The sequence below is a fragment of the Chelonoidis abingdonii genome, chromosome 7 (assembly GCF_003597395.2).
Source record: "Chelonoidis abingdonii isolate Lonesome George chromosome 7, CheloAbing_2.0, whole genome shotgun sequence".
Taxonomy (NCBI): Eukaryota; Metazoa; Chordata; order Testudines; family Testudinidae; genus Chelonoidis; species Chelonoidis abingdonii.
In genome coordinates this window covers 103,752,568-103,776,414 of record NC_133775.1, presented here as the reverse complement: position 1 = coordinate 103,776,414, position 23,847 = coordinate 103,752,568, and the positions used below count along the sequence as shown (strand labels likewise).

At 40.2% G+C, this 23,847-nt stretch overlaps 1 protein-coding gene and 1 long non-coding RNA gene across 3 annotated transcripts in view; one reads left to right on the top strand and one right to left on the bottom strand.

The window, feature by feature from the left end:
* RUFY1 (RUN and FYVE domain containing 1) overlaps positions 1–23,847 on the bottom strand; it is a 34,830-nt gene that overhangs the window by 4,475 nt on the left and 6,508 nt on the right. Inside the window, exons 1-14 of one of the 2 annotated variants that reach the window (XM_032772281.2) lie at positions 19,413–19,526; positions 16,176–16,349; positions 15,681–15,798; positions 14,852–14,953; positions 13,531–13,654; positions 12,339–12,400; positions 10,320–10,385; positions 7,439–7,508; positions 5,891–5,992; positions 5,296–5,412; positions 4,365–4,532; positions 2,308–2,405; positions 1,018–1,137; positions 7–136 (exon numbers count right to left, since the gene is read on the bottom strand). In XM_032772281.2, the coding sequence (XP_032628172.1) occupies positions 7–136; positions 1,018–1,137; positions 2,308–2,405; positions 4,365–4,532; positions 5,296–5,412; positions 5,891–5,992; positions 7,439–7,508; positions 10,320–10,385; positions 12,339–12,400; positions 13,531–13,654; positions 14,852–14,953; positions 15,681–15,798; positions 16,176–16,332 (1,434 nt within the window). In that variant the 5' untranslated portion in view covers positions 16,333–16,349; positions 19,413–19,526. Of the gene's footprint in view, positions 1–6; positions 137–1,017; positions 1,138–2,307; positions 2,406–4,364; positions 4,533–5,295; positions 5,413–5,890; positions 5,993–7,438; positions 7,509–10,319; positions 10,386–12,338; positions 12,401–13,530; positions 13,655–14,851; positions 14,954–15,680; positions 15,799–16,175; positions 16,350–19,412; positions 19,527–23,847 lie in introns of those variants that run through there. The other variant, XM_032772280.2, reaches the window with a different exon arrangement.
* LOC142047130 (uncharacterized) lies at positions 8,375–9,968 on the top strand. The gene is made up of 2 exons (XR_012656316.1): positions 8,375–9,189; positions 9,378–9,968. It is a non-coding gene; the product is annotated as an uncharacterized LOC142047130 (long non-coding RNA).

Below are 23,847 nucleotides of genomic sequence, written 5' to 3'. Positions count from 1 at the left end.
GCTTACCTTTTTCAACCCTTCCATTTGTTGCAGTTCTGTTTTTAGCAGACTAGTATTATCCTTCTCCTGATGCAGCTCTCGTTGCAAAGTTTGTCTCTGTTCTTTTTCAGATTTTAACTCCTTCTCCAGAATCGAGCTGTTAAAAATAGCTTTGGTTGTAACAGATGTTTTTATAAAGAGTTTTAGGAAAAAGGAAGGACAGGAGCACTTGTGCAATCCAGGGCAAAACTGGAAACATTGCCCTGGGAAAGTGAAGAGACCTGTTTTAGCAGTGCAGAGATCAATAATTATATTAAAAACAATCTTTTCCTTTGGTCACAGCAAGGAAGGAGCAGCCAAGACAGTGGGTTTCAGGGGTTGTGGAGTTTTTATTCAGTTAGGTGTGTATGACTGCTTATGTATAAATAACTGAACATACAAAACATTACAATTGAGAGCACATGCACATGTACATAGCCCCATCAGTGAAATCCTGGAAAGACTTTGATAAGAATCAGCAGCACAGTGGGAGATGCATTTGGTATTAAATTCCAGACCCTTTTAATGCAGCAAGAGATTGTTTCTCTATTTGAGCACTGACTGTAAAAGTGAATCAGACCAGGTTTGAGAACAGGATGTGTCCTGGGGAGGAGCAACACAGTGTCCCATAAATCAACATGTCACACTGAATCCTTTCACTTGTCTGAATGTTTTCTATTAAGACTGTAAGCCTTTTGGGTCTAATATTATGTCTGCAGAGGACCTAGCACACACCCTGATGCTAAATAAGGTAATCGTGCATAGCCTTCTTATTAAAGGGCAAAGCATGCAAGTTTTTCTTTCATTAATAAAGCACCCACTCACCATCTTACTTGTGTACATAAAGTTAACAACTGCAAATAATTTACCATCCATAAAAAACTGGTTATCTATCACTCTTTAACACTAATAGAGAAGAAACACAAATCTTAAAAACAAAACAAAAATTTTTTTTTTTTATCTTTATATTAAGTATTATAGAAGTAAAAAAAAAAGTACCATTGATTGTCCATCTGGGAGAGTTGTTGCTGCAGCGTCTCAATTCTGCCACCCAACTCTTGCTTCATCTTGTTATTTTTTCCTTCTGCCACCTGCCTAGCCTGTTCTGCATGCTGCAACCTAAAGCAAAATAAGGCATGGAATGCATTTATTATAGTCAATGCACAAAAATATTACTTAAGTACGCACAACTCTGTCCTTTAAAAAAATTCTATTGCACCTATTTTTCTACAGTGGTACAACTGAGAATCTGAATGCACAGCAATAGGACATTTAAAAAGCAACAGTTTCTGTGGAAGCCCTAAGTCAGCCACATAGGATGTATGCCTTAACTCAGTATACAGAGAATCCATTTACACATGCAGTAATTGTGGTGTGGGCCAGATCTATATGTATGAGAGTAGAGGGGGCAGAAAATGTGCACAAGGGGAGGTCAGAGGGCGAGCCTGGACCTGTACAGGAGATGAGGGTGTAGTGTGGATACTTGGAGGCTGTGCAGGGTTGGAGGGGGCGTGGAGGGAGGGAGTGGAGAGGCAAAATTTAGCAGTCAGTGCTCTGCAACATGAGGAAAAGTGGATCTGTGTTGGGGCAGCCACAGGGAACCCCCATTACACTTGTTCCAATCATGTAGTTTCCCTGCCCCCTGCTCAGGTCCATCAGAATGGTCTCATTCAGTGCTGCCTCCATTGTGGCCCTGTCACAGACTGTCTGGGGATCGTTGCAAAGACTGGAGCTAGGGAGGGAGGCTGTGAAGCTGGGTCAGGGAGGCAGCCTATGAGAACAGATGTATCCAGTGGATAGTTTCCGACCTGTCACAGCTTCTCTTAATGTATGGTTACACCAAATAAGGACAGTAACTGATTAAAGTTTTATATTTCTATATACAGGTATTTATATTTCCAGTATATGGTGATCATGTGGAAGTGCCTGAAGTTTGGAGTTCAAGGTGTGTCTATCTGAAGGCAAAAGAAAGCCATACATTGATGGCTACACTTCAAGACAGGGTGATTTTAATAGTGTTGTCTAGAAAAGAGTTACCAAGTATTTTATGAAATTGGCAGAACTGAAAATTCAAAGGATCACATAAACATTAACTGTGGTAAATGTGGAGACTAAATTCAGCCACTTGAAGTGTGAAATGGAGGGATCTTAGTCCTGTTTTAATTGAAAAGCTCAACCAAGTCTTAAGTATTCAGGGACTACCGAGGCATCTATAATATATAAGAATATTAGAAGTTCATGCAATATTGTTTTTCCAGCATCAGCTTTTTAAGAGTTTGTAAATATCACCTCTCTTCCATTTGTTTCATAGTAGACATCATCTGATTTGTTTTTCCTTCAAAGGAGGATATTGTTTCTTTTTTCTGTTGCAGTGAGCTCTCTGAATTCTGTAAGAAGAAATTTAAGCAGATAATTTTACATAAAATTCTTTAATATTCCAAAGTATAACCAAAAAAATAAGGTTTAGAGCCAAAGTTCAGTGCTCGAGAAAGAAAATCAATGATATTTTGAAGAATCTGATGCAGTAAGAAGAAAAAACTGAAAACGGCAAGATGTATTAAATGGTGTTCTCTCTTTTGATGTACACTTCTACCCCGATATAATGCTGTCCTCGGGAGCCAAAAAATCTTACCGTGTTATAGGTGAAACTGCGTTATATCGAACTTGCTTTGATCCACTGGGGTGTGCTGCCCCGCCCCCGCGGAGTGCTGCTTTACTGCATTATATCTGAATTAATGTTATATCGGACCACATTATATCGGGGTAGCAGTGTACTAGAGGGAGTAATGGGACAGCAAAGGTCAGGAAGCTGGCAAAGGAGAGGTTCTTGAGATCAGGCAACTTAAGGCAGAGGAGATAATGGAGGATTGAGAACATCAGAGGTTGCGAGGAAAAGAAGAGGACAGTAGTTAAAGGGATATATTAGGAGATAAGGAGAATTAAAGCAATATATAACTACTGTTGGCATACCTTGAAAAAAAAAAAAAAAAGACCTAAGAAAAAGGAAAGGATAGGACTGATTCAAGGGTCTTGAGTCAGTATTTGATTTTAGTTATATCACCAGCTGGAATAGCACTGAAGCAGCTAAAAAGTGAAAGAGGAACACCCCCGTTTCTCCTTTGGAAGCCTACAGCTGCATACCATCTCTCAAATCTGTGCTAAGGGAGAAGTGGAAAAAAAACACAAGCACCACACAATTTTTAAAGGGCTACTTGGGCAGGATGAGAAAAGGAATAAGAGCTATTAATTGGACCATAGTATTTCAAAATAAGATAAAAGACCAGCATCTGCTTCCAAGTAAGTAAAAATTCAGCACTATCAAAAGCTTCTTTTTAGAAATAAACACTCAGAGGAAATTAAGTGATCAGGCTGGATGAACATGGAGGGTAAGTTAAAAAGATCAGTGATGATGCTTAAAGAAAGAGGAAGTGAAGATGTATATGTAAAAGCTAAGACAGGGCAAATGTCAGACCAGAAGAGGAAGATGCAAATGTAGCATTGGAAGTAGGAGTATATGAAGAGAGACAGGGTGGCGAAAGCCCAGGTACAATTAAAAATTAAATCAACAGATGAACAAACTAAAAAGTACCTCACTAGTGGAAATAAAGCTTACTGTTATTAGACTGTGTGCGCAAATATTCATTTGCGCCTGTAAGTTTTTGTTGGCTAACTTACACTTCTATAGTACCTTTCATCTTAATGTTTTCAATTGCTTTACAGACATCAAGGAATCTTCATAATACTCCTGAGGTAGATCAGTATTATATCCATTTTGAGGAAACAGGAAGTATATGACTTACCTAATGTCACATAGGAAGTCAGTGAGAGAGTAGGAAACAGAACCTAGGGGGAATTCTATTTTTCCACCCTGCAGAATGCAAGTAACTTCCATCATCAGTCTGATCTTATAGCCTCATCTGCTCCAAGGAACTGAACTTTAGTGTACTGGTTTGAACAGAGGACCAATAATTAAGACTCCTGGAACCTTATTCTCCCCCTGTACAACAAGAAACTGACTGATTTTTTTAGTGCATTCCCTTGAGGGTATGAAATGGTATTCCAAAAGGGAATTTATATAATAATTTACAACAACGTCTACATAACCTACAATAAAGACTCATGACATCTGGTAAGAGAAAGCTGTGAAAGGAAAGGTTAAAGATAGGTGTTATGGAAGGACTTCTCACAGGGTTATTGAATAGTAAGACTATCCAACACACATTGATACAACATACATGAGAGTTTGCAACAAAGATAACTGTATACTTGCAACAAAGAACACGTGTATGATTACCAAGTAGCAAGACATTTTTACTTCTCTCCATCTACAAATCTGATATATTTACCTGGGATTTGTGAAACATCTGCAAATTAATAGCTTTAACTTCTTCCAGCTGTTGGCGAAGAGCAACCAAAGTGTCCTGTTTTTCATGAGTATCTTTTTCCAGAAGTTTCATGGCAATTTCCATTTCTGTTTTCATTCCAATCTGCAGCTCCAATTCTTTCTCTAGTTCCTTAGAAGGAGATTTCCTAGTTATTGCTATATAGGACATGGATCATGTGTAAGAAATTTCTGACATGCTAAACCTACATAACCCTTGTCTGCGTATTATGTCTAAGGAATAATGTTATTTTATATGTAATGAGACAAACAGCCCAAATAACACAATATGAGTAAGTTAGTAAGAATGGTAAGAAGGAGAACAGCACACAGTATATTCTAACTCTCAGGATTCTGCTATTTTATTTTATTTGCAGTCCTGCTCTAGATGGTAGAACTGAATGTCTAAGTCAGTCTTCTCCATTCTGGGAATTTCTTTTCAGGTAGGGACTGGCTACAGGAGCTGAAAGTCTGAAATGAAGCAAAAGGCTCTTAATCCAGGCAGTCCATAACTGCTGAGAGAATGCTCCCCCTGAGAGTTGACTGTTGTAAGTCACAACAATGCATGACTGCAAAGAACACAAAGTTGCTTTTTTGAGTTGACAATTTAAAAAAAAAAAAGTTAAAAATACAGTATTCATTTCAACAGTCTAGCAAACAAGAGGAGGATTTCATTCTTAACTTCCATGAGCTCTGTTTTGTTTTCTTTATGAACTGTTGCTGTCCATCTGTTTAAGCTATTGTGAGAAAGATGCTTGAAAATGCACTGTGCAGCAAGGAGCCTGGATTCAAGCAATCCACAGCATTTTCGTATTACATGCTTATGTTATAGCACTAAAAATAAAGACAAAAAAACACAATCTTTCATTTCACCCACTGCCATGTAGTATCCTCACCATCCTAATTTTTTTTTCCTCTTTCAACTGCTTCCAGACATCACTGTACATTTCATCCAAACCTTGCCGTGACTGTTTATAGGTATCCAGTTCTACTTTTGTATCCTGTATTGTTACCTACATGAAACATTAGAAAAAGTTGTTTTTGAAGTTTGTTTATAATTTGGTTATAGGACATAAAATAATATATTTCTATCCATTCTTTTAATATAAAATTATTTCCTGTGACTGCACAGAATTGACCTTACATCTAATCAGAGAGTCATATTTTTGACAATTCATTTTAATAAATATTACTACTGAGGTTTTTCAATGTCCAGTGCTTTTGAAGATACTTCACCCCCTTCTTAAAAAAACGTTTGCAACCTATATCTGAACAGACATGGTTTCATTATATTGTACATATGATACTCATTTTATTTTTTTTAAATGTGTATTATATGAGAAGCAAATTTTAAACAGAAAGAACATGTTCAATACCCATATCTAGATACAAACAAGGTTAGCATTCAAATTGTTCTATAATACTGAAGCTAATGGATCAGAGGACAGCCTATCTTCAATATTTCCCATATTCTTGAACTGGATGTCTAACCTCTACACTTTTTTCACTCCGCTCACGAATTAATTCATTTTGATGTTTTAACTGTTGCTGTTCTTCCTGAAGTGAACCAATACGATCCACTGCTGCTGCAAGCTGGTTGGAGAAAAAAATAAGACTATAGTGATTAAACACAGACAAGCACGTAGCATCTGAATGAGATTTAAGCACACCAGTTAGAATATGGTACTAAGACTTATTTTAGCCATATGTTTCATAATGCAGCAAAGTAAAAAAATAGTCACGGCTACTCTTTAAAATATTAATTATGGGGCTATTTAATTTGGTGAGTTACACATTTGCCTCTCACCTTGAAATACCAGTTCGAATTCTGGCACAGGTCATATGTGAGCTGCATTGTTTTATCATAGATAGCTTTGGGTTGTGCAAGGTTGGGACTATCATGTGTTTTGTCAACATAATTGTCTTTAGGATGCTCAGAAATGAGATATAACTGAAGGTTAGATCCAACATGCTTTGAGTGGATGACAGTGTTGTCACGAAGTGACATCTACAGCAGGGGTAGAGGCTGGACTTTACAGAATGTCGGGAGAAGTGTAAAATCCACTCAGATAATCTAAAATAATCTGTATAGGTGGAGTACTATAGTAGGATGGGCATCCTATTCTTATTTGCAATTTTTTTTTTTTTTTTTTTTTTTGCTGGGAAGCTGAAATGTGACTCCTCCTTACAAACTTTTTTTCCTATTCACAGTTTCATTTTTTGCTTTAGTCTTTCCTCTCTCTTTTAGGCCTTGGCTACACTGGTGCTTTACAGCACTGCAACTTTCTCGCTCAGGGGTGTGAAAAAAAACACACCCCTGAGCGCAGCAAGTTACAACGCTGCAAAGCGCCAGCGTAAACAGTGCCCCAGCGCTGGGAGCACGGCTCCCAGCACTGCAAGCTAATCCCCATGGGGAGGTCGAATACCTGCAGCGCTGGGAGAGCTCTCTCCCAGCACTGGTGCTGCGACCACACTCACACTTCAAAGCGCTGCTGCAGGAGCGCTTTGGAGTTTTGAGTGTAGCCAAGCCCTAAGATGGGAAATGTGAGCATGTGCTGGGGATAGATGTACGTCCTGTTGACATAATTAAGGAGGCAAACATTTTAAGGAGGAAGTGTGATGAGGTATTTAATGCCTCATTAGGCAAGTTTGGATTTATTTTGTTTAGGAAAAACACACTTTAGAAAAAAAACACTTGATCAGACAGATCAGTCTGTAGACATCTTGAAATCACCGGTATAACTGGGATTCTTCTGCCAACATCACATCTAACAACCAAAACTTTCTAGGGCTTTATACCACATTTATCACCATGGTATTGTATGTGGAAAAGCTTTCACGGTGTTCCGACTCAAGCCAATCCTATTAGTCCCCACATTTCACAAGCATGAAACTCACTCCAGATTTGGGGTGAAATCCTAGCCCAACTGAAATAAAATAGCTAAATTCCCCATTCCTTTTTCAGGATATAACAATTAAACTCTTTCAGTTGACTGTATAACACATTTGTATTTTAAAAAGATAAAATTAGCCACAAACCTCTTCCTGGAGTTTCAAATTGGTCTTTTCTAAACAATCTATCTTGCTCTGGAGATCACCAACTGTGCAACTGTGGCAAAAGATTTACATTTGGCTTTAAATAAAAAGAATGATATGTTCAGCTTTCATTAATCTTCACAATTATATTTTTGTAACAGTCGCCTAGAAACAGCAACTAGCAGAAAAAATTCAAGCTGGTATAGAACCCCTAGGTGAGCCAACTACTTCTTTCACAAGGTGCGGGAGAGTGAAAAGAAAAAAATTATCTTAACTGATTTTTCCAAAAACATATGTCTTTAGAATTAGCATACTGCCTTCATTTCTGAGGTCCCCTTCTGAAATATGTGCTCTGAGTGATGGTGGCCTTGAATGCTCTGCTGCAGATCTACCTGGATTCCAGCTCCTTTATGTATCTACAGCTATGAAAAGGTGCCAGGAACATGGTCCAGGATTGGGTTTGAGTTTGTAAAGAATCATAAAAGCCCTACAAAACCTAAGTTGTTTTCCAACTGCCTTTTCTGCTATTTTAAATATTTAAGACCTCTTATGCCTTACATTAGTACATTATAATATCTGCTTTGGTACTTTTCCAGTTCACAACCCATACAAATGGCATCACATACAATATTATGTCAAAAATCCAAATGATCTGGTAACACAAGATCAACACCATTAAAGAACTAAATAAAACTAGTACTACGTAACTTAGTAACTGAGGCTACAGTCACAGATTTATCCATAGTAATCAGTCGATAATGGAATACCAAGCAGAAAAAGTACACACTCTGAATAGACCAATATTGATATAAGGGTAATCTCATTATCTAAAGATGGATTACTACAAGTTTCAACAGAAAACAAATAATTAACTTTTAATTATGTTAGAGATCTCCAGTGGGAACCAGTTACATTCATCATCCCAGTGGTAGAGGTTATGTACCCAGAAAATGAATTTAGGGCTATCCTCTGTGGCGCCGATCCAGCAAAGCACTTAAAAGCAGACTAGCTTTAAAAGCATGAGTAGTACCATTCCACTTTCTCCCATAGACTTCCTGGATCAAGGACTATTGCCCTGCCTGAAAATAAGTCTGATAACAGAACTATTTGTCAGAGTTCAACCGCTGACAGAATCCCAAGGTTAGTTTGTAATCCTTGGTTTAGTCACAAAAGTTTAACACTTCTCAGCTGATTTTGAAGAGCTGCATAGTTAAAATGCAGAGAAACAACTGGATTTCCTCTCCATCCTACCCATGGAGGATAGTTCACATTCCTATATGTATTCTCACTTATCGTACAATTTATTTCTAACAACAACAGTAATTAGATTTCTTTTGTAAAAAAAGTCAGCTGCCATTTTAGATTGGAATAAAATCTTTAAGTTTGGTGTGGTCTGTTTGTGTGAACTCTTTCAGGAAAGAGCCAACACACTGGCTAAGAGACTTGAATATATTCTGCAACGTTATTTAGATTAATTCCATTTTAGGAATGACTGACATCAATGCTTATTTTGCTTAGTCACTGAAATTGTTCATAAACACAGGGTGCAGATACATGACTAAGTACTGATGTAGGTGTGGTTGGATCAGATAAGAATTTGTTTTGTTTAAACAACTGTAAGCTAGTCATGCTAAAAAACAAAAACGAACATATTTGACGCAAGAGGCACAGTTACAAAATAAACTATTGAAATATTCCTTTAGTGTTTAGTCAAGGTTAAAATACGAAAAAAATGTACTAAACATTCTAATAAAGTTATAAATAAAAACATACCTATTGCAGGTTATAGATTTTTAACAATAGGGTAAGCAAATATGCCTAAAAAGTATATATGTCTATAAAGCACACTAACCTCTTTTTCTAGTTAATGTTTTAAAAACACATCTGGTCATCCAAGAACTCACACACTGGATACAAAATGAAGTTAAATTTTTAGGAAGAGTGTTGATAGCATAATGATTAGTACTTCTCTACGACTTTCCACCAAAGTTGCATTAGTTACACAAATCCAGTCTTGGATGCTTCCTCTATGCATTTTAATTTAAAATCACTGCTAAGATTATATTGAGTGCTATGATATATTTAGAAATGGAATATGATAAATAATTTTGAATCCACACTTTTACAGTAGTTATATTTTCTGAACACAAAATTTTAGGAAATACTTAGGTTTTTTTTGTACAAGTGACCAAACAAAATAAGGTTCTTTTCTTAACATTACACATCAGTAACTTGAAACTTTCTAAAATTGAAGAGGACTATATTTCTGAATTAAGTTTGCATTCGTATTTTGAATGTTAACTCTTCTTTTAAGGAGGATGAAAAGGTAAGATATGATTAAAACACTAGCACAATCTCAGAATTGGAAGCTAAAGGCATCAAAGGCACTCTGCAACAAAACACTGATGTTTTTTAAAACATTACTAATATTTGCAGGAAATTCTATCAACTTTAAGATAATTAGTAATCTCACCATATGGAGTTGTGAATTATGTTCACTGCTTTTATAAGCCAATAATATCACCTCTTTACAGGTAAAATATTTTGTTTAACAAACAGACTTCAACTTATACTACAGTTATTTTCCCAGGAAAAAATTCTCTCAAGCCTCCTAGGCCAGTTTCTATTGCTTTTATTTTGAGACTGGGGAGTGTTAACTACAAAACTGAAAGAGACTTGGTCAGATGGTTAAGTATCCAAAGCAGAAAGGGGAAGGGGGGAGAAAAGATTACGCAACTGATGAGAAATTAGCTTCCTTTGGAAATCCACGTATTGTGAAAAAGGATCATCATTTAGTGTATGAATTTGTGAGCAAATTCTATGAAAAGTTACAGGCAAGGCACAGAGAAATGAATGTTTGCACATTCAAACAAACAGATCTTACCTTAGATGACGGTTAAGTTCTTCCACATAATGCTTCTGGTCAAGCACAGCATTAATCCCTGGATCGCTAATTTTTAAACATTAAGAAATGTAAATGAGGGTATTCATTTTGAAGTGTTAATCTGTACTAGACATGGGATCACCATGCCCTTCCCACATTGTTGAATAAGAGAAATGTCAAGTTGACAATCTTCATACAAGACTTTAAAAATACTTTGTCAGTCCACTTAAGATAAACAACGTCATACTACAGATGAAAGACAGAAGTTTGAAGAGGCAAAGTAGCAGCACTATAAGCCAAAAAACATGAGCAAGGATAAAGGAAGAGGGGAAATAAAAAAAGAATAAAACTCGCACAAGAACTTGGAAACAGAATGCCACCCAAAATTTAAAAAAAAGATAGGAGTTGGCTACCAAACACAAATACAGACCAAGTAAGGATGCTCTATAGGGCAAACAGAGATGCTGATGCTAAAAGGGTCCCCTGTGACAATGAGAGATTTCAGTTAACCTGACATACTGGAGAAAGTCAGAAAAGTAAACAAACGGGTAGGGTGTCTACATGTGTAACAGATGATACCATTATAACTAGAACTGTAAGGGACAAGGAGGCAAACTTCAGTTTAATCTTAGGAAATATTAAGGGAAGTGTGGCAGGCCAGGGGAAAACCCCCTTTAAAGCATTGCCAAAATGCTGGCTGCCGCCTGCTCTCTGGCCAGGAGGCCAGGTGTAGAGATGCAGGTACTCAGCAGGGAGTTCAGCTGCAAGCCCTAACGAGGGCTGGCTCAGAGGAATATGCTGAGCTAAGTAGTGACAGCAGGGCTGGAGCAGGAGAGGGCTATAAAAGCCCTGGGCAAACCTCAGTGAGGAGGCTAGCCTGGGAGGAGACAGGAGGGCAGTATCTGTCTCCTTACCAACAAGGAAGCCTCAAGGGCCAGGAGACCCTGGGGAGGGTCTGTGGGGCACTAACTGTTGGGGGATCTGGGAACTGCACAAGCACTGTAAAGGAGGACACTTGGATGATGCAGCAAAAGAAGGCTCTTTATTATACCAGCCTAAACACAGGGTGCAGGCACAAAAGTGGGAGAGTCAGCACTGACCCTGTGACAGGAAGTAAAAATAGATTTTGGGCATAGCAACCAACTGCATTTGACATTTCTATGGGGCAAAAGGGAAAACAAAGGAAGGATTCATTCTAAAGATACTAAGTCATAGCAGTTGCTATATGACACTGTCAGCTTAAAATCTAGTCAGTTTCAATAAAGTGGCTACAGATGCAGCACCTGCCCTGAGTCCACTTAGATACTTTTTATGGTTTTATATTGACCTTTTTCTCTTTTTGTAAATGTGTCTCCTCTGTTTACCTGTGTGAAAAGACCCAGGCAGAGCAGGGGGAAAATGACAATACAAAGTGAAGTAAACAACATACAAACATAGAAAGATATTTCTTCCACCAATATTTTAATTACAATAGTTATGGTGCTGCTTTACCACAAATTAAGTGGTAAAAATCTTTTATTGGACCAACTTCTACTGGTGAAAGAAACAAGCTTTAAAGCTCCACAGAATTCTTTTTCAGGTCTGCGGAGCTCAAAAGCTTGCCTTCTTCACCAAAAAAAGTTGGTCCAATAAAATATCTCCCCAACCGTACCTCTTTTATAACCTGGGACCAACATGGCTAGAGTAACCCTGCAAACAGAAAGTAGTAGACTGCTTCCTTTGTATGCCCTTCACCCACCCACACAGACCAGGGGAAGCCACACCCTATATATCCATCCCATGAAAAAAATCACCAATTCAATCTGATGTTCCCTTTTTAAGGAATTTAATGCAATGAACCCCTGCAAACTCAGATCATGCTAGTTTAAGGACCACAGGTGCCCAAGCTCAGGACATGAACTCTGATCCAGTTAGAGATATCTCCAACACTGGTGCACTCCAAGGGAGTACTAACATTTGACAGTTTAATATTCTGAGTTTTCTATAGAAAGAGTAATTAAGATAGTTCATCATACATACTGTTTGCTATCATCACTGTTCTGTATATCCTTAAGGTACAAGGAAAAATCAATCACTCCAACCTGTTAAAAACAATTTTTTAAAAGTTACACAGTGTTACAATGAAAATTAAAGGCTTTCAAGCAGTAGTTGCTACCATTATCTAAGTTTCATTTACTTTTTACCCATGTAATGTTTAAGTTTAGAAATCCAATTCTTATCCTCTGAAGCAAAAGAAGTTTACCTTTTTATTTAAAGAGATCAAAATGAAAACTGAACAAAATCCATTGGATATAATGAATCTATCCTTGCTTACACCAGGAAACTGAATATTGCTGACAATTACTTACAGCAATGATTCCCTTGAATAGGTACTGAAAAAGTATTTAAGTGCTGCATAGGTAGGGCAACAGTTTCCAGTAGTGATTTAGAAAGCATGACAAACTGATATATGACAGCCAGCAAGTCTTAATCACACTTTCTGAAATTGTGCTGGAAAAGGTTTAGTACGTAATTTTCAATATACAGTTGGTACTATCTTCAATAAGAGGTAAGTTTTCTAGTGTATGCGTTGTGTTTTGTGACTTTCAGTATTGTGCTCTGTAACAATTTCCAATGAACTTAATTCTTGATTTCTCTGTAATAATTCCATATAGGTCTTGTATTTATCAGTAGCCCTTGGTCAGATGAAGTTATCAGAGTTTTTAATTTTTATTGCATCACCAACCTATACAATAGTATCAGTAACCCAACTATAATTAGCATTCAGATGGATTTACATAAGGTCATATTAAACTCTAACAAACTTCTCTTTGGCCTGAAAGCAAGATATGAACTCAAGCTGAGAGTAATTGTTTTAAAAAACTAAATATTAAATTGGATTAATTTGCTGACTGTAAATAAAAAACAAATCAAACTACTGTAATGTCTATTAAAGGCAACACAAGGACAGTAGGTACAGTACTGTTATTGAAAATGCCAGACTACTTTTCACAAAAGCATATATTTAAATAATTAGCTTTCATTTATTGTCTGTGTGCTCCATTTCTCATAAAAAGTCTTCAAATGTCTGCTTGTGACATAATGCACCAGACAGCATTAACCCACATAGCGAACCAGGTTTGCAAACTACAGCCCCAGTTCAGCAAAGTACTTATGCATGTGCTTAAGAGCCTTTTGAGATTATTTTTTTATTTTAAAATCTAGTTTTCACCTGGGAATCCAAATCTTCTCCTTTCAAGCAAAGGTTCGCATCAAGAACATTCAGTCCAACCAGCAAACCTACAATCACTGCTCCTTCCTCCTCCATCATCAATGCATCAGGTTCATAAAATTCACTAAAAAAGATAATTTAGAGGAAATTCTCACACATCATGATTTCAACTCCAGCAACAGCAGAAGTTCCATTTAACAAAAAGTATTTTATAAAGTGGTATTGTAGCTCTAGATAAAAAATAATGTATACTGATCCTCTCCTTATCACATACTGTAATACAAGAACAAGAATAGACTTCTAAACAGAAAAGCAACAAATGCAGAACCCGAATAGGAAATATTTGTTTGCTAAGCATACAGCCAGCTTGTGAAATTCACTGCCATTGCTGCTAGATTTTTTTTATTTTAAATTTAAATTCACAACCACTAGCATTTGTAGCCATTTAAGGCTTTGTATGAACATTATAACAATCAGAGAACAGCACTCAAGGGCTCGAGAGGTACCAAGCCTTTTATCTAAATCAAAGATAGCAGAAAAATTACACTCTGTTTAAAGAAAGATTGTCCTTGATAAAAGATTATACCAAATAAACTTCTTCAACTCTCAACTATCCATTATATTTAGAATAAGATTTTGTATGTTTTGTTTCAGTAGTACTCAGAGATTAAAAGAGCACTGGTAATAAGTAACTAATTTCATCAATTTAGACTAAATCATATTAGGGGATGTTGTATGTTGCACTCGGTTGCTGAACAAACGTTTCCAATACTATCCCAAGGTTTTAGAGCAACAGCTACATTGTATGATCTCAAAGCTCATTGTATGAGTTCCAAACTACTTTAGAAAGTAGAAAGAAATTCCACAGAACTGTGTGTTCTCTGTCAGATCACCAAACAGGATTTTGAAGAACTATAATGGCATCCTTTTACAAACATTCAGCAGTTTTACATTCTCCCCAAGTTTTGAATGGCAACCTTCCCTGTTATTTCAAGCCATTAGCTCACACAATTTATTCATTCCATGAATTTATATTCATATTTTATTTAGTTCAATTCAACCTTGATAGGTCCAAAGTTGAAAAAAATGCTCAATTTATTAATAAACTACATGCACTTTCTGCTCATCTACATTCAGAGAACACTGTCCAGCACTTTCAAAAATTAGACTATAACTTCATTCATTGTTTTTACTTCCTGAAAAATTTAAAGATGAAAGGAAGAAAGGATATTTATCTCAAAACCAACATGCACAGACATGTCTCTCTTCAATATATAAATGGTATACCATCAAAAATAATACAAATTGGATGTATGGGTACCTTAATAGATGTTTGTGGTCCAATAGTACTCTCAAGTAATCTGCCAGTTTCTTTTGCATGAGTGCAAGATAAAGCCAAGCTCTTCCTCTTCCTACTGCGGTCCTAGAATATAATACAGATGCATTATCAAAATTGCAATAAATCAAGATTTTAAAAGCAATTTTTAAAGTATTTCTGTAATTCAGCACTTATAAAGATACCACCAAGTTGGAGGTAGTATTTTATTGAATGAGCACAAAAACCCATGAAGAAAATTAAGTGAGAATAAAAGTGTTTATACATCTACAGAGAAATTATTAAACAAATCAAGTATTTAAGTGAATGGGAAGCATCTGGTCAAATTTGGCCCAAATGAAACACAAGATTTTACTATATCTTAGACTAAAAGAAAAATTCCTGTCATTTATAAATTCCAATCAAAAAACCTTTTAAATACAAATATTCTTCTGTAATGTTTGTAACCTAACCATTGCAGCATTCTGCTGGTGCTCAAGAATTTGGAAGTGAAACTAGTTCATTTACATCATTCAGAAAACAAAGCAAGAAAGCAGACAAATGACACTAAAAACGATTTAAAAATTCTCTCTTTTTGAATAGTTTAAAGGTTACTTCTTGCACAGGAGAGGAATATTTAATGTAGTTTTTTAGCCTAACAGGTTCTTTTGAAGGTTGAGTTGAGGATACAAAAGTGTTGAAAACTGATATCATGAAAGACATGTAGAGTTTTGTGCTACATTTATACACTATGTCCTCTGGCTCAGAGAATGAGATCTCCCCAAATGAGAGAGAAAGAGACAACATGTTATTATATTACCCATCTTCAACTCACTTCAGCTCTGGCAGATTTTTAACACTAGTTGCTATATCTGATGCTTCTGGACAAAGTTTCTCCACCAGCTCCAAAGGACCAAAAAAGGACTTATTCTGTCCAATAAAACTCTTCCTGGCTAAAACGGAAGAAATACAGTGGTGTTAATAAGCAGGAAAATGACAAAACTTCCTCCTTCAACTCCACAATCACAAGTCGTATAAAAAGAGATCCTTAAAATGTACTCTGTCTTACAGGCCCTCAGTACGTACACTGAGTTCATTGCTCAGTCAGGAGATGACAGAGACCTGATACAGAGCATATCAGAATGTAAACAGATTATGTAGTTGATCTTCGCTGTACCCCAATATTTCTCCACAGAATTTTGCTGATAAAATATTAACATTATAATATGATCCGAAACCACATTAAGGCAAATCTGAATTGATTTCTACAGCCCCTCAACATTCCTATGATTTCAGCCAAACTCATTTAAGAACGAACTATGGTGCTCACCTTTTAGCCCATGCTTTAGACAGTGCTCCATCACCACAAAGAACTGTTGCAAAGGAGGAAAGTCGGAATCCAGAGTCCTACCGAGGCTCAGGGCTGACTGGATCAAGACTTTGATACTGAGCTTCATCATATTCATCAAGTTTGAACGCTCTTCCATTGTGTGGCATTTAACAGCTAAAAAGTTTTAGGGGGAAAAAAAACCCAATGAAAGCATACAGGCTTGTTTGTCCTTAAGACAACATTGAGAAAGATAGTGCCAAGGCATAGTTTTCAACTCTCAGCCTCCCAAGGCCTGAATGTGTGACACTGTATTTTTAAATGTTAGACATAAAACATAAGGCACAGAAGAAAGAAAATCTATTCATAGGAAGAATACTGACTGAGTGACCAGAGGTTCATTTAGGTGCCATGTGTGAATACTGTGATTTCAGATTCTAGAATCAACATATCAGATTCAAATTTACAATAAAAATGATGAAGTAATAGCAGGACTGTGAGATGTAGCCAAAATTTGGCTCTAACAAGAAACACTTTGTAGTGAAGTACAGTTATGAGGTATATGAATAACAACCAGACTGAAGGGTGCTTCTGTCACTGTCTCTAGATTCAAGCTGACTCCACGGTACTCTGGACTGTTCTTTGATTCTCAAGGCCCTACGCAAATCTGGATTAACCTTCTGTAGGCCCCCATGGAAACAATGGAGCATGGTGCTGGGAGGTCAGTCCCCAGAGCGAAGGGTCAGCCAGGGGCAATGAGGTGACGCATGGCAGGAGTGGCCCCATTCTGCCCAGCCCAGTGCAAGGGCACTATTAACAAACTGTAGTTGCCAGATGCTCAGTGGCCCACCTGGCTCTGTGCTGCCAGCGTGCCTGTTCCCCTTGAGGACAGGCCCATGCCATGCCATACAGCCCCCCATTCACCCAACACCCTTATCTCCCTATCGCCAGAGCCTCCCTGGACACCCTATGCCCAGCGCCCCCCCACAACCCTGCCACAAATGCACAGTGCCCTGCACAACATCATCCCTGCCCAGTGCCCTCCTGCCCAAAACCCTCACAACTGCTCAGCACCCCACAGAACTCCCACTCCCTAGCGCCACACACAGATCTTCCCCACCCCCTCACAGCCTAGCAACCCCCAAGAGACCCACTCCCCCATGTCTTGCCTCCCAGATACCTCCCAGCAGGGCTGGTGAGTGTAACTGTGTCTGCTGGGCTGAGCTGGCAGCCCAGTCAGGGCTGGTCCTGGGCCCAGAAATTGCTCCAGCCCTCATGAATATGGAATCAGCCAGGCCAGGGTATGTCTTGACTGGGCTCCCTCAGGACCCACTTGCCTGGAGAGGCCCAGCTAAGTCCTCCCATGCCGTTTCCCTCCCAACTAGCTGAGACTGGCCAGGCTTCTGCACCAGTCCTAGGCAGTTTGGCTCTGGGGAGACAGGTAGGGCCCCACAGGTGGTGGGAAGCAGAGACTGCCCGGAGTCAGAGATGTGCTGGGGTCCGGCCAGGGGGCAGAGAGGAGCCGGTGGGTGGGGCCTGGGGCAGAGAGGCACCCTTGGCCAGCCAGGCCAAGAAAAGCAAGTGGTGGTGGTAAGGAGCCAGCAGACTGTCAGGGTCTTGGACAACAGTGCAAGCAGAGCAGGCCGGGGCCCCTTTTGAGCATTGGACCAGCTCCATGGTGCCACTGTAAACCTGGGACTGGCCCTAAACCATTGCAACAAACAACACACATGCTGCAACTCCATCCTAATCCTTCGCCCAGATTGTGTGGAACATTCTTGCATGTAATATAACTTCATCCTATTACCATCTCTCCATCAGAGTTAGGGCTGGCTGTAAACACAAGCAAACAACTTGTTGCCCTGAACGTCTAATGACAAGATCTTCCAGTGGGCCTGAAGAGAAACCCCATGCCCTGGGTAACCCTGTGGTAGGGTTGCTTGGGTTCCCACAATTAATACTTGTCTAGCAAACCTAGGAGAAAACAGCCAAGTGAAATAACTGGCACTCTGCCTAACCTGAAAGGGGTCCCCTCCACAGCCTTCTGCACCCCCTGCTCCACTACCCAATTGCCTCTTGTCCTTCCCAATGGGGATTCTCTCCAGGGCCTTCTGCCCCCCACCACTATTCCTCTCAAGTGGGACCCCCATTATATCCCCTGCGCCCAGCACTAACCTCCCCCAGTGGAACCCATATGGTCCCCTGCCCCCAACATCATTCTCCCAAGTGGGACCCCCATATCTTCTGCTCCCCAGCTCTCTGCCCCCTGTGGGAGCTCTCCCATTACCTCCTGCCCCCTCAGTATGTTTTCCCCATTACCTCCTGTTTGCCTTCCCCCGTGGCCTGCTCCCCCCCCCGGCCTCCTGACCCCAGAGCCCCTAAGCAGACTGAGGTCACGAGAACGGCCCCACACCAAGTCCCCAAAGCCCATCCCCACCCGGTTATCCGCACTCGCTTCTCACCCCCTCCAGCGCAGCCAGAGAAACAGCTCCCCCCCGGCGCCACACTCTCCAAATAGAGACCATTGATTGGGCGACGGAGGTCCATCATTAACTCCCCATGTAAGCCAATCAGGGAGCAAGGGCCACAAACTCCGCCTCCAATTGGCTGGACGTTCAGACAGGCCCCTCGCACGTTCCCATTGGGTGCGAGAGCCTTCGCTACCTCTCCACCTCGATCCTCATTGGCTCAAAAGAGAAGCACGAGGGATCTGAGAGACGGGCTATGGAAACCACCCAGTGGGACTGTTGCGAGTTAGCATAGAGAGAACGAGAGCTGCAGCAGAGGGTAGGCGCCATCTTAGACGGGGCTGCTGGTGCGCGTGAGGGAAGCCTGCCCCTCGCCTCCCTCCCAGTAAGCCACTGTCAGTGTCGGTCACACGGCCATTTCACAGCACGGCCTGTAGCGAAAAACCGCGCGCTGCGCGGCTCGGTTCCAATGGGTGTGTGCGGGGAGACACTGAAAACCCATCCCTCCAATAACTCCCCCTCATGCGGTGGGTGCGTGGGAGGGCGCTGCCTACCCCCATTAACCCTTCCTGATGAGGGGGGCTCTCTCCCACTAGTCCTCCCTCTCTTACGTAGTGTGTGGGGGGATGCTGCCAAGCCCCACTAATCCCCTTCATTGTCCAGTGTGAGAGGGGGCGCTGCCTACTTCTCCCTCTCCTATTTCAATGGGGATGTTGCATGCACCCCCATTAAGTCCCCTCCCACACCTGATTCATGTGGGAGCGGTACCTACCTGCCACGTCCCGACTTCCAGCAGTGACCCCCTCATTCCCAGGAGCGTGCAACTGCCTGCCTGTGACAGTCTCCCTCCTTCACTCCCCAGCCAGCAACACCCCTGCTCTTGACAGGGTGGACAAAACAACATCACATGTGGTACTTAGGGGATAACAAACATCACAGTGGCGAGAAGGATTATTGTTTATGCCACACCTAAAATGCTCAGAGCTAAACACAAATCTAAAAATAGGAAATCCATTTAAGGCATCATCAACAACTAGATCCATCTCAGCTCACAGAGCAGCTCTTATTACCACTATTGAAATAAAATACACATGCCGATGAATCACAACACACTCCTTCCCAACAGATAGCACAATGCATGGATCAGATTCCTCAAAAATCACACTCAAATGCACATGCTGAACTCTGATGTCAGATGTTTTTAGGTAACAGATTTCGGATATATATGATTAATCTTGCTCAGATTGCAGGTAAACTTGTGTGTTTGAGAGAGATTTTTAGGAACCTGATGCATATATAGTGTCTGGTTGCACAATAGAAGTGAAAAGAAAGTTGACTGTGGAGTTGAGGAATGAATGGCTTTGTTTAGGTGTTATGTTTCAGCAGTAATGCATTTTTATTGAAGTTGTTGGGATAGTTTCCTAGATCTAAGTTTGTATTGAAAGGAAATATACTTTTGCAACTGTTACTCTAAGACCTAGTTTACATCCAAAATTGCATTGGTTTAGCTAAAAGTGTAATTTTAAATGGATTTAATTAAGGTGGTGCAATTTTGTGCATGGGCACTTTGAAATAGATTTAAACCTGACGTGTTGGCTGAGTTGCACCTGTAACTTAATGCAAATTAAACAAAGTAGTCACTTTTCAACTGATATAAAAGTGTCTGTGTTGGGATTTGCATCAATTTAAATTGTTTTTAAAAATTATTGAAGTTAAACTAGTGCAGCTTCTGTGTTTAGACAAACCTTCAGTTAATATTTGTGTGTGTATATACATGATAAAATTTATATTTAAACATGAAGGTTGCAAAGTCAAGCATGCAAGAGCTAAGAAATGCCAGAAATCAAGTTGCTTGTGCAACCATAAGTTGACCCTCTTATGCATATGCATTGTGATACAGTTCAGTTATATTACTGGATCACACACTATTGTTTCCTCAGGACCCCTACCTTATTCAGTGCACAGGACAGATAGTGCTCACTGAATGAGCAGCTATTCAATATTTTGTTTTAGCCTCATTGTGTGGTCCTGTGCCTTGTTTACTGCACACCATTCAAACTCTGCTGTGAATACAGAATTAGTTTCCTCACAGGCATTCTATAATACTCATCACTATAGTATTGGCAGAGCCAGATTAATGCATAGGCAAACTAGGCCCAGATTCATGGGGAAGCCCAAAATGGGGTCAAATTTGCAACCTGGCATACAGGGTCTAAGTGCCACTCAGGGCAGGTCTACACTACAGCAGGGACTGATACGCTGAGATCGATCCACTGGCAGTCGATTTAGAGGTCTAGTAAAGACATGCCAAATCGACTGCAGATCACTCTGCAATCACCCCCTGTACTCTACCCCCGATGAGAAGAGTAAGGTAAGTCGACGGGAGAAAATCTCCTGTCAACCCCCCACAGTAACTCGACTTAAGGTACATCGACTCCAGCTACGTTATTCATGTAGCTGGAGTTGCGTAGCGTAGGTTGACTTACCATGGTAGTGTAGACAGATTCAGGTTTGGCCCAGCTACCTCTCCATCATGATAGAGGGGGCAGCCGGGCCAAATCTGAGTGAGCGGCGTTGAGACCCCATTTCCTAGGTTGCAATGCTACTCAACTTAAATTGGGCCTGGCTGCTCCACTGTCATGGTGAGCAGTGCCCCAAGCAGCTGGAGGATAAGCAGATGGTCCTGGTAGATCTACAGCATTGCCAGCCTGGCCATGGGGAGTGTATTGTACAGTCGTTTGCTGCTATTCATGTTATAAGGTAAGGACCCAGAAGTGCATGTTTCCCTATGGCCCAGTAATGGGTTAATCTGATCCTGGGCATCAGAATGCTTCACAGAGAAGGAATAGTCAGTTGCACACATACAAAATGGGAAATGATTGCCTAGGAAGGAGTACTGCAGAAAGGGACCTGGGGGTCATAGTGGATCACAATCACAAGCTAAATATTAGTCAACAATGTAACACTATTGCAAAAAAAGCAGATATTCTGAGATATATTAGCAGGAGTGTTGTAAACAAGACATGAGAAGTAATTCTGCTCTACTCTGCGCTGATCAGGCCTCAGCTGGAGTATTGTGTACAATTCTGGGTGCCACATTTCAGGAAAGATGTGGACAAATTGGAGAAGATCTAGAGAAGAGCAACAAAAATGATTAAAGGTCTAGAAACCATGACCTATGAGGGAAGAGAAAAAATTGGGTTGGTTTAATCTGGAGAAAAGATGACTGAGAGGGGACATATAATTTGCAAGTATATAAAAGGTTGCAAGAAGGAGGAAGAAAAATTGTTCTCCTTAACCTCTGAGGAAAGGACAAGCAGCAATGGACATAAATTGCAGCAAAGGGCAGTTTAAGTTGGACATTAGGAAAAACTTAACTCTCAGGGTAGTTAAGCACCGGAATAAATTGCCTAGGGAGGTTATGGACTCTCCATCGCTGGAGATTTTTAAGAGCAGGTTAGACCTATCAGGGATGGTCTAGATAATATTTAGTCCTGCCATGAGTGCAGGGGACGGGACTAGATGACCTCTCGAGGTCCCGTCCAGTCCTATGATTTGTGAATTTATACTCAAAACATCTCTATGAAGCTAGGTGGTTTTGTTATCCTCATTTAACAAATGGGGAGCTGTGACCAAGAAAGAGTCCACTAATTTCAGGGCCCAATTTGAGATGCCTGATTTTTTTTTATAGCGAACGGTAACATTTTATATTTATACTTTCAATTGCCTTAACTATGAAAGCATCATTTCTCTTCTTGCAGTCCCTTCCTCATTCACTACACACTGTGTGACTTCTGCAACAAATGAGGCAGGGACCTACAGACGGGTCTCCTTCACTGCACACAACCCTGGTTCCTCCTCAGAGCAGGTTCATGCTGTGCACTGAACAAAGCATGGATCCTGCTAAGCCAGTCAGCCTCCCTGCTGTCTCTATCCCTCACCCCCCACATAAAAAAAAGAAAAAGAAAAAGGCTGGCACTTGTTCCCTTTGCATTGGATTCAGGCAGCTTCCTCCTCCTCTGCTTGAGTGACAATATGGGGGCATTAAGAGCACAGGAGAAACAGTCTCATGGTGGCTCTCCATATGTGTGTCTGGCACCACAGTAGCCATGAGGAGCAACTAGAGGGAAAATACTGATCAGCTGTGCTGGCTTGGCTGTAGCATACTCTGGTGGAGATAGAATCTTTGGATAATTTATCTGCCAAACTCTTACAAGTCTTTGACCATGTGTGAACTGTGATTTTTCAAAGGCTTGTAATTAATCAAGTTTGGGCAGTTTTTCAGGGGGACAGCAAAAAGTGCATCTCTGACAGCAGAATAAGGGCCAAATTTCAAGGCCTTGCTCCCATGGATGGGAGTGCTAGGGCTTCTCAGAGATTTGTAAATTTTTTTTTTAAAACATGGACTTTAAGCCCCTGTTTTTCTCCAACCATGTTCTTCAAAATGGATGAACCATTTTTGCTAAAGCTCCTCCAAAATGTTTCAGCCTGAAGCAGAGACCTGGCATGGGAAATGTCAACCCAAATGGTTAAAGTTTGGCAGAGTTACAAGCAACTGAAAACAGAGTCTTATAATGGGATGTGCTGGGCAACCTTAACTATAGGCAGTGCTACCAGCCCCATCAGTAATATTTATAGAGTGCCAGCTTGTATAGCACTGTAACAGAGAGAATGTACCAAAACAAACAGGAACCTGCCTCGAGTGACTAACAGAAATTGGCCCAATAAAAGATACTACTTCATCCAGCCTCCTCTCAAAACTAAAAACACACAGGATAGCACAACTGGGTTACAGCCAGAATGGGGCATAGAATAATTTACATACACTATCAGAGGGGTAGCCGTGTTAGTCTGGATCTGTAAAAGCAGCAGAGAATCCTGTGGCACCTTATAGACTAACATACGTTTTGGAGCATAAGCTTTCGTGGGTGAATACCCACTTCGTCAGATGCATGTAGTGGAAATTTCCAGGGGCAGGTATATATATGCTAGCAACCAAGCTAGAGATAACAAGGTTAGTTCAATCAGGGAGGATGAGGCCCTGTTCTAGCAGCTGAGGTGTGAAAACCAAGAGAGGAGAAACTGGTTCTGTAGTTGGCAAGCCATTCACAGTCTTTGTTCAATCCTGAGCTGATGGTGTCAAATTTGCAGATGAACTGAAGCTCAGCAGTTTCTCTTTGAAGTCTGGTCCTGAAGTTTTTTTGCTG